The sequence below is a fragment of the Calypte anna genome, chromosome W, assembly GCF_003957555.1.
Source record: "Calypte anna isolate BGI_N300 chromosome W, bCalAnn1_v1.p, whole genome shotgun sequence".
NCBI lineage: Eukaryota > Metazoa > Chordata > Aves > Apodiformes > Trochilidae > Calypte > Calypte anna.
Window position 1 is genome coordinate 15,850,542 of NC_044276.1, and position 9,756 is coordinate 15,860,297.

Consider the following 9,756-nt stretch of genomic DNA (forward strand, 5'->3'; position numbering starts at 1 on the left):
GTCTGAGCAGCATTTCAGAGCTGGTCTCATCCCTCATATAAAGATGAAGAAAAGGCTGAGGTATTTAACACCTTCTTTACCTCAGTTTTCAACAGAAAGACAGGTTACCCCGAAGACAGATGGCTTCTGGAGCTTATAGAAGGTGACAAGAATCTGAACAGCCCCCCTGTAATCCTGAAGGACACAGTCAGTGACCTACTGAGATGCTTGGATCCCCACAAGTCTATGGGACCAGATGGGATCCACCCAAGGGTGATGAGGGAGCTGGCAGAAGAGCTCGCCAGGCCTCTCTCTATCATCTACCAACAGTCCTGGCTCACTGGGGACATCCCAGATGATTGGAAGTTGGCGAATGTCACGCCAATCCACAAAAAGGGCCGGAAAGAGGAACCAGGAAACTACAGGCCCGTCAGCCTGACCTCAGTGCCTGGCAGGGTCATGGAACAGATCATCCTCAGTGCAATCACACAGCACCTGCAGGATGGGCAAGGGATTAGACCCAGCCAACACGGGTTTAGAAAGGGAAGGTCATGCCTGACCAACCTGATCTCCTTTTATGATCAGGTGACCCACCTGGTGGATGAGGGGAAGGCTGTGGATGTGGTCTACCTGGACTTCAGCAAGGCCTTTGACACTGTCTCCCACAGCATACTCCTGAAAAAGCTGGCAGCCCGCAGCTTTGACAAGAGCACCCTCTGCTGGGTTAGGAACTGGCTGGAGGACTGGGCCCAGAGAGTGGTGCTGAATGGGGCTGCATCCAGTTGGCGGCCGGTCACTAGTGGTGTCCCCCAGGGATCAGTATTGGGCCCAGTTCTGTTTAATATCTTCATTGATGATTTAGATGAGGGGATTGAGTCCATCATCAGCAAATTCGCAGACGACACTAAGCTGGGGGGAAGTGTCGATCAGCTGGAAGGCAGGAGGGCTCTGCAGAGGGACCTGGACAGACTGGAGAGTTGGGCTGATTCCAATGGGATGAGGTTCAACACGGCCAAGTGCCGGGTCCTGCACTTTGGCCACAACAACCCCATGCAGTGCTACAGGCTGGGGACAGAGTGGCTAGAGAGCAGCCAGGCAGAAAGGGACCTGGGAGTCTGGATCGACAGGAAGCTGAACATGAGCCAGCAGTGTGCCCAGGTGGCCAAGAAGGCCAATGGCATCCTGGCCTGTATCCGGAACAGCGTCGCCAGCAGGTCCAAGGAAGTGATTCTGCCCCTGTACTCAGCGCTGATGAGGCCACACCTCGAGTACTGTGTCCAGTTCTGGGCCCCTCAGTTTAGGAAGGATATTGAGGTCCTGGAGCAGGTCCAAAGGAGGGCAACCAGGCTGGTGAAGGGACTTGAGCACAGACCCTATGAGGAGAGGCTGAGGGAGCTGGGGCTGTTCAGCCTAAAGAAAAGGCGGCTCAGGGGAGACCTCATCACTCTCTACAACTACCTGAAAGGAGGTTGGAGCCAGGTGGGGGTTGGTCTCTTTTGCCAGACGACTTTCAACAAGACAAGAGGGCATGGTCTTAAGTTGTGCCAGGGGAAGTTTAGGTTGGATATTAGAAAGAATTTCTTTACGGAGAGGGTGATCAAGCATTGGAATGGGCTGCCCAGGGAAGTAGTGGATTCTCCATCCCTGGAGATATTTAAAAAGACACTGGACGTGGCACTCAGTGCCATAGTCTAGCAACCGCAACGGTGGTTCAAGGGTTGGACTCGATGATCTCTGAGGTCCCTTCCAACCCAGCCAATTCTATGATTCTATGAGTGTGGGTTTGGCTTGGCTATTTTCCTATGGGATTGTTTTTTCTTCAGTCATTCACTTTTTTCTTATGCAACCTGTGGCCACAAAGACTCTTGCCAATAATTCCATTTTAAGCTTATTGACACAAAGAGACTAGAATTTAAAGTGCAATATCTCAGACCTCAGATACAAGCTCCTTTGATACCTGAGAACATACTGGCAGGCAGTTTCTTCTTGCATTTATTAACTGGATGGCACCAGGTTATATATCTCATGATTCCACATTGCATTTTTCTGCTGGAGAGAATAAAATAAGGATTGGACATCTGCATGTCACACGTGCAATCTGGAAATGCGTGTGTGCTTGTCTGTGTGTTTGTGTGGCAGTATTAGCACAAGGTGATACCTCAACCTGACTCAAGCACTTGTTTTTTATCCATTATACTTCCCAGTAATAAGACATGTCCTAATTTTTAGCTTTTACAAGTGGAATTGTATCATGGGGAAGGCATAAAGTCAAGAGGCAGGAGATCTGCTCGAAATTCAAACATAAATAGCAAATGTTAGCCTCAGTTTCCCTCTCTCAACAATAGGTTAATGATCCAGCCCTGCCTCACAGGCTTGTTGTGAAGAAAACTTCACCCGTCCTTTAGAGAATCTCAGTGATGGGTTGAGGGTTTTGTTGTTATTTGCCACAAAGCAAGAAACTTTATTTTGGGCCCCATGTTATTTTTCCATCTCATTGTTGGTCATTCCTAGTTATTTTTCGTATGTGATGGCTGAGCTTTCTTTTTTATTTTTTTATTTTTTTTTTAGAGGAGGTAAACACTCCACTTCTGGAGACAATAAAAGAAAATATTTAAACCAGGTTTAAGAATCTGGGACTCTGTTACCTTTTCTGCTAAATTCTCCCTCTGTGTCCTGGGACAAATTGGCTGAGATTAGATAAAAATGTGTACTGAGAGTGTGATGCCAGGGTCCCTGCCAAGAATAGATGCTGCAGACAAACCTGAAGTCAAACTCAAGGTACCTGGGGAAGTTCATTGTTTTAAGACAAACATCCAGGGTTTTGATGTCAGATTCAATTCTGCATTTTGTGTCTGTCTCATCTGCCTTTGATTCCCCTCCTCCCCCAAGTCTGCAAAGTGGTGAGAGAGCAGAATCCGTCTCAGGAGGAAGTTGTAAAGATAATTTGATAAGATGGTGAAATGCTCAGATTGAGTATTTATGCCTCGGTCATAAACTGATCTAAAATAAATGTGCTGATTTTGATTAAACTGCCATCTGAATGTCTGCTGGCTTTGATTTTCAGAAGGTTTCCACAATCCGTTGGTTTCCAAGGAAGAAGGTGGTTTACTTTCCTATTTCTTAGCTTTTTACATCTGTTTCGCAGTGTTTTATTCATATTTATTTACTCCTGAGAGGTGCCAGGCAATAGGAGTCTTATCAAGTATGTAAGGTAGCAGGTAAAGAGTCTTGAATGGGCTCAGAAAAGTATGAATTAATCAGCCACGTTAGACACATTTCTGTTGGGGTTTTAGAGGGGGAAGAATGGTGGAAACAAAATGAGATCTTGCAGTAGAAGAGACTTGGGGAGCAGGATAGACAGGGGACATAAATCCCATTTTGCTCCATTAAGTTTGGAATTAAACCCAAGAGCCCAAAAAGATGGAGACTGAAATTTATATGGGTGGAAGTGAATGGAAAGTGCTGGCTTGAGAGGTGGTAGGATTTGGGATCCTGCCATGGATTTACTGTGAATAGGTGGTTAATGTGAAATAACTTTGTGGTCTAACAGTGCCAGGTGGACTTGTCCACCCAGAGATCCATGAGGCTGGGGTTTGGCCCAGCAAAGCTTTGTACTTTGGAAGGTAAAGACCCATGAATTAATAAACTGAGCTGTGAGATGTTTGAAGAAAAAGGAGTTTCCCAGGAGCACCTTCCTAAGGCAGAGCTGGTCACCCCCCTCCATGCACAGCTGGCAGCAGGACAATCAGCAGTGCAGCATGTCACAACCATTTCACAAAGACCTTCATGTCTTAAAGCCATTTGCTGGCAAAACTCACCTGTGATTTCCATACTCTCTTCAAGGTTCACCACCATCTACTTATGAAATTGTCATGGTGTCTCTCAGTGGAAGCCTCTTGCTGTTGGTTGCCATCACCATAGCAATAAGTGTTCTCTGGAGGTGAGTAACCCAGGGAAGTGAGAGCAGCAATTACTTCTTCCAGAAGCCAAATGTGATCAGGGAGTGCAGGGGAAGAGCCTGCAAAATGCTAAGTGCTTCTTGGGGTCCTTCTTGATGCAGGCTCTTTCTCCATCAGCCGGCAGCATGGCTCATTAATGGTGGTTGGGTGCTTGGGTAATATCAATTTAGGCTCAGAGAATCAGAGAATGGAATCAGTTGGATAAAACCTTGAAGATCATCAGGACCAACCCTTAACCCACCACTGCCAAGGCCACCACTGCCCCATGGCCCTCAGCACCACATCTCCACAGCTTTGAAAGCCCTCCAGGGATGGGGACTCCTCCCCTACCCTGGGCAGCCTGGGCCAGGCCCTGACAACCCTTTCGTTAGAAACGCTGACTCGATGTATCAACAATAAAACTTTTTATTGAGAGAAATATAAGTAAAGCAGCGCACTGCAGCGTGCTGGGTGGCCGGGGAGTCGCAGCTCTACCAACCGGCTCACAAGTTCAATAATGTAAAACCGGTTCTTTTATACTTTTCGTAAACCCCTTCCCCTTAGTCTCTTATCAGTTTATCATTGGTTTTCGTTTCACGGGCTCTCCCAGCATTGGTTCTTGTTTCGCGGGTTTTGTTCTGTTGCTGAGGGAATTCTTCGCAGGCTTTGTCCTGTTGCTGAGGGAATTTTTTGCGGGAATTTTCATGGGCTTTTGCAGTCAGCCCCCTCTTCTTATTTTTCTGACTTTTCTTCCTTATAAGTACGCTTAAACATACACTTTAAAATAACAGGATATAACATGCTATTTCAACAAACAGCCTAAGTGAAACAGAGAAAGACCCTGACAGGGTTAACTCCTGACGGGATTAATTCCTGTAACTTTCCACTAAAGCAGTGTGAACATCTTCTGTCTTGTAAGTACAGATCTTGCTTTTAAAAACAAGACACTGCCAAGGCCAACTAGGCAGCGAAGGGATTCACTTCTGTAAAAGTGTAGGTCTTGTTCTCAAAACAAGGCATTGCCAAGGCTAACTAGGCAGCAAAGGAATGCAAACACCTGCACAAAGACAAGATAAAAATGCCACAACCAGCAGATAAGGGAAAAAATTATCGCAAGGGTCCAATTTTGCTCTGTAACAAGAGGATGAAGTCATCGAAAACAAGAGAGATAAAGAGTTCAAGTTTTGAGAAAGATTTCTTACTTCATCCAAAGACCCCCCCGACATCTCCCAGGAGAGGACTCCGCCTATCATGAATATTATAATTATATGTTGCAAACTTATGAATATGTATGTAACCTCCCCTGTAACTGTATAAATAGCCTAATCCTTTCCCTCGGGGGGCGGAACTCTTTGTCCAGCGCGAGCTGGGAGTTCCCCGGATCCGAAAATAAATACCTTTGCTGTTTAAAGGCTCAAAACTCTGTCTCTAAACAGTTTTGCTGGCCTTTTTGGGCTTCATAAGCAACCATTATTAAATTGAAAGATACACTCAACAAAACAATAAATTACAATTTTAAACCTCTATTTTTTACACTTTCTAGGGAGAAATTGTTCCCAAGCTCCAATCTAAACCTCCAGGTCAATTCCTCTTGCCCCATCCCTTGTTCCTTAGGAGCAGAGCCCAACCCCCCCTGGCTCCAACCTCCTCTCAGGGGGTTGCAGAGAGCCAGAAGGTCTCCCCTCAGCCTCCTTTGCTCAAGGATCAACACCCCCAGCTCCCTCAGCTGCTCCTGGGCAGACTCCTGCTCCAGACCCTTCCCCGGCTCCGTTGCCCTTCTCTGGACACACTCCAACCCCTCAATGTCCTTCTTGTCCTGAGGAAAGAGGGGAAAGAAAACCTCCCTCTTCTCCTGAGGGAAGAACCTCGCAGGGAGGGGGGGAGGGGGCGGGGTTCTCCTCCTCCCCTCCCTTGTCGCTCGCCACGTCCCGCTCCCGCCCTGTGGTCTGATGGCGGCGTGGGGCAATGGCGTTCTCTCTGTACTCTTTGCTTCAGGCAGCCCTCCTCATCATCAATGCCATCGCTGTCTTACACGAGGAGCGGTTCCTCCGCCACGGTATGAGACGGATCGGTGAAGGGGGGGAGAAAGGAAATCCTGGGGCAGACCCGGTCCTGGCCCTGCCGCTTCCTCCCCTCACAGGCCGGCCCGGGGGGGCCTGGTGAAGGGAAGGAACCGCCCCGGGACGCTGTAGCGGGAAGGTAACGGGGGGGGTTGGTGGGTTGAATATCAAAGAATTGTTTTGATGTTTTCAGGCTGGAAGTCAGGTTTTCTCCCTGTGTGGTTTCATTCCATAATTTATCCTTTTTTTTCCTTTCTTTCTTTCTTTTTTCTTTTTTTTTTTTTTTTTTTTTTTTTTCCCCCTCCCCCCTGTTTCCTCTCCATTTGAGGCCGTGTTGTCACAGCTTGAGGTGATTTCTTTCGTCTTGTGCCTTTTTCTCACTGAGGTTTCTCAGCTTTTACACCGGCATTTCTGCGGTGCTGAAGGGAGATCCCCCAGGTCGGGCATCCTCGGCCATTAAAAGAAGACAAAACCCCACAAAACACAGAAAAGACACCGACACAAAGAGCTCCAAAGCCCCAGGGAAAAAAAAAAAAAAAAAAAAAAAGAAAAAAAGAAAAGAAAAAGAAAGATTGATCCATTGTCTGAGCTTACCCAATATCCTCATCCAGGGAGTCCTGACATCTCGAGGTCATGCTGAGCTTGGAATTTTTGGCTGGAGTGCTGATGGTTATCCCAGTAGGATTCACTGTGAGGAATTTGGTTTGGGGTTGTCTTTTGCTTCCTCGATGAGCAAGCAGCTGGAGGAAAAGGGAGATTTGGAGAAAACCAGGATGGGTTAATAAGCCACTTTAGACTCAGGAGAGGGGAATAACTCCCAAGTTCATCCAAGTGGGAAGCAGAAGCTGGTAAGGGAGAGGACTCATCTGCCCCCAGCAGAGTGAGGGAGATAAGGAAGGGGAAAAAAATAATCCCTTTAAAGTTGTCCCTGGAAAAGAGAAACTTAGAAGTTGCACAGTCCAGTTTGGAATACCAACAGCCACTCCCTTCCCTGCTCCACCCATCCCCAAACAGGTCAGGGCTGTGACCAGCAAGACTCAAAAAGTCCCTGGTCCTGTCACTGGGTCCAGGTGTTCTGCCTCAGTTATATTGCTTTAAAATCTGACTGTGACATAAAGTGAGTCGGTGTGTAGTTTGTCTTTCTGATGTTAGTTCTGGTTAAACTCACTGATCTTAAATATCTTTTCCAACCAGAACGATTCTGTGACATGAGGAAACAGCTTCAAGCTGTGCCAGGGGAGGTTTAGGTTGGAGCTTGGGAAGAATTTCTCCCTGGAAAGGGTTGTCAGGGTCTGGCCCAGGCTGCCCAGGGCAGGGGTGGAGTCCCCATCCCTGGAGGGATTTAGTGACAATATTGCTGATAGCATTTGTTGCATGGTTTTTTTTTGGTTTTCCTAACATTTCTGACTGTTTTTATGTGACACAGTTGGCTGGGGAAGTGATCAAGGGATCGGAGGATTTGGAGAGGAACCTGGAATTAAAGCACAGCTAACAAACCTCATCCGATCTGTGCGGACTGTCATGAGAGGTGTGGTGACAATCTTTTGTTTAAACAACTTCTTTAAACTTTTGTTTAAACAACTTTAAACTTTTGTTTAAACTGTTAAACTAATGAAGTTTAATTTGTTACTTTAATGAAGTACCATCAGCCTTTTGACTCTTTTCCTTTGACCAAACAGCTGTGATTTCTTCTCATCATCTCCACTCTCTCCTTCCTTCACGCCTGTGGAGGAGGGCCCAGGTCCCAGCTAAGCTGCCCTAAGTTTGAGGCAAAGTGTAAAACATTCCCTGACTCTCAAGTTGTGGTTCTGCTGCTGGGTCTTGTCTGTCCTCCAAGTTTAGGAGGTGGGGGGGGAGCTCAGTGATCAGTTGGAGTGTGCAGGTAGCTTCACCTTGGCTAAATTCAATTTTATGGGGTGTACCTGCTGAGGGAAATATAATTCCTGGGGTTCTTAAAGGTACGTCAGCCTTACGTGCCTCAAAGGATAGGGAAGGAAAGACAGACTTAAAATTATAAATTACTGATAATTTTCTTCACTATAAAATTTCTTCTATAGGTGATGATAATGAGGAAGTAACAAATGTTACCTCTCTTGCCCACTGCAGAATTAAAACTGGTACATTCATTCTAAAACACAGCAAACCCAAGGATAGAAACTGACTTTGGGTTCATTTGGAGAAAATTAGGTTAAAGTTAAAACATGATGGGTGACAGAAAAATACTTATGCTCTTGCTTGCTACTCATTTTTAGTATCCTAGGCTTTGATCCTGGCTCCTTCCACTAATCCTGATTTTTGCATAAGAAAATGAAGTGTCTTGTGTTTTTTTTTTTAATTTCATTAGATTCCACTCCTTAAAAAATAGTACAAAACTCTGCTGCCCTGTGATATGGAAAAGAAACTTTTCACAGTTACTCTTCTTTCTCCACAGTGCCGTTAATAGCAGTGAACTCAGTTACAATCATTCTCCTCCTGTTGTTTGGGTGAAGAGACCCTGAGCCAAATCTGGTGGACATCCAAAGATGCACATTGCTGACCATCACTGCTCTTGAGTTTTCTGGGATCCAGCACGATTTAGCTGTCAAAATTGACAAATTCAAGATAAAACAATAAAGACACTATTTCTATTTATCCCATTTCCTCATGCTCACTTGCAGTCTCATTAAACAAGATACTGGGATCAATGCAACAACGCAAGAACGTGTTGGACTGTGAGCAGTTCTGTTGCTGCCTGTTAAATACTGTCAGCTGCCTCATAACACATTGCAGTTTTTGTCAGCAGGATGCAGTTTCTAAATGTCTCGTTACTCAGGGATGAATTTCCTTCAGTACACTTCCCAGTTTCTTTTGAAATTAAGGGAAAACAGTGATGGTTTTTGTTTTTAATTTCAATTGCTACTGCAGTACAGTTTAAGAGAAGTCAAATTAGGCTCTGCAAACATGTTAAAAAATTATTGAAGTACAGTTGGGATATTGAAGGAGATAAAACTAACTGGGTTGAGTCCTGACTCAGTTCACATTGGAAGTTGGTTGTTCCTGGTTTGATTGAGACCAGGATTTTTCTCTTGGTGTTTAATGGACTTTTTCAAGAATGTGTCACTCTGATGGTGAAGAGAATTGAAAATAGGTGGAATTGCTATGCAAAATCTGAAAAAGCTATACCTAAACCTGGTTGACTCTGTTAATGTAGACTAGCAGGTAATATTAGTAATTAGCATTTGTCACTGTTCTGTCAAGGATTATTATACTAAAATACATGTTAAACTTCTGTGTGGTGATCAGTGTGTTGTACTCTGAGCTTGGGTAGTGTGGGAGGGGAAATCTTTGTTAAAAAAACAGTGAATTTGCAACCTCTTCTGTTACTGCTGTTTCATCTGCCTTCCATCTCCCTGTGTTGAATTCAAAGCTTCTGAATTTGAAACTGGGCATGGTCTGGCAGTTCTGTCTCAGAGCATATTGCTAATTAATCTTGGCTCAATTAAGACTTTTTGGGTTAGGTCTGTTGTTATGTACCAAGTCTGAATTGCAGGAGGCTGATGCTCATGTACCCTTCAAGAAAATTAAGTAAAGTCTTATGTCTGTTCCTCTGCTTAAGTATTTTAGCTTCTGTTTTAAAGTGGGGAAGGCCAAAGGAAGCCTGGCCCTTACATTACTTGAAAACAGCTTAGTTTATCATCTCTTCTTCTGATGTCTTAATGACTAAAGCATACGCTGTTGCATACAAAAATAAATCTGTAAAATGTGTAAATGGACTTAATGATTGTCAGTTGCAGTGCTTA

At 45.1% G+C, this 9,756-nt stretch overlaps 1 protein-coding gene across 1 annotated transcript; it reads left to right on the top strand.

Moving 5' to 3' along the window:
- Window positions 1–5,817: 5,817 nt before the first annotated feature.
- Window positions 5,818–8,608, top strand: LOC103528911 (immediate early response 3-interacting protein 1). The gene is made up of 3 exons (XM_008494317.2): window positions 5,818–5,973; window positions 7,404–7,505; window positions 8,409–8,608. The coding sequence occupies exons 1-3, from the start codon at window positions 5,883–5,885 to the stop codon at window positions 8,462–8,464; spliced, it is 249 nt and encodes an 82-aa protein (XP_008492539.1). The 5' UTR covers window positions 5,818–5,882; the 3' UTR covers window positions 8,465–8,608.
- The last annotated feature ends 1,148 nt before the right edge of the window (window positions 8,609–9,756 follow it).

Bases quoted from the DNA above. Each gene is read 5' to 3' on its own strand.
- LOC103528911 (XM_008494317.2), top strand. From the start codon at position 5,883: ATGGCGTTCTCTCTGTACTCTTTGCTTCAGGCAGCCCTCCTCATCATC. The intron at 5,974-7,403 runs GTATGAGACGGA...TATGTGACACAG, and splicing joins GGAGCGGTTCCTCCGCCACG to TTGGCTGGGGAAGTGATCAA. The intron at 7,506-8,408 runs GTGTGGTGACAA...CTTTCTCCACAG, and splicing joins TGTGCGGACTGTCATGAGAG to TGCCGTTAATAGCAGTGAAC.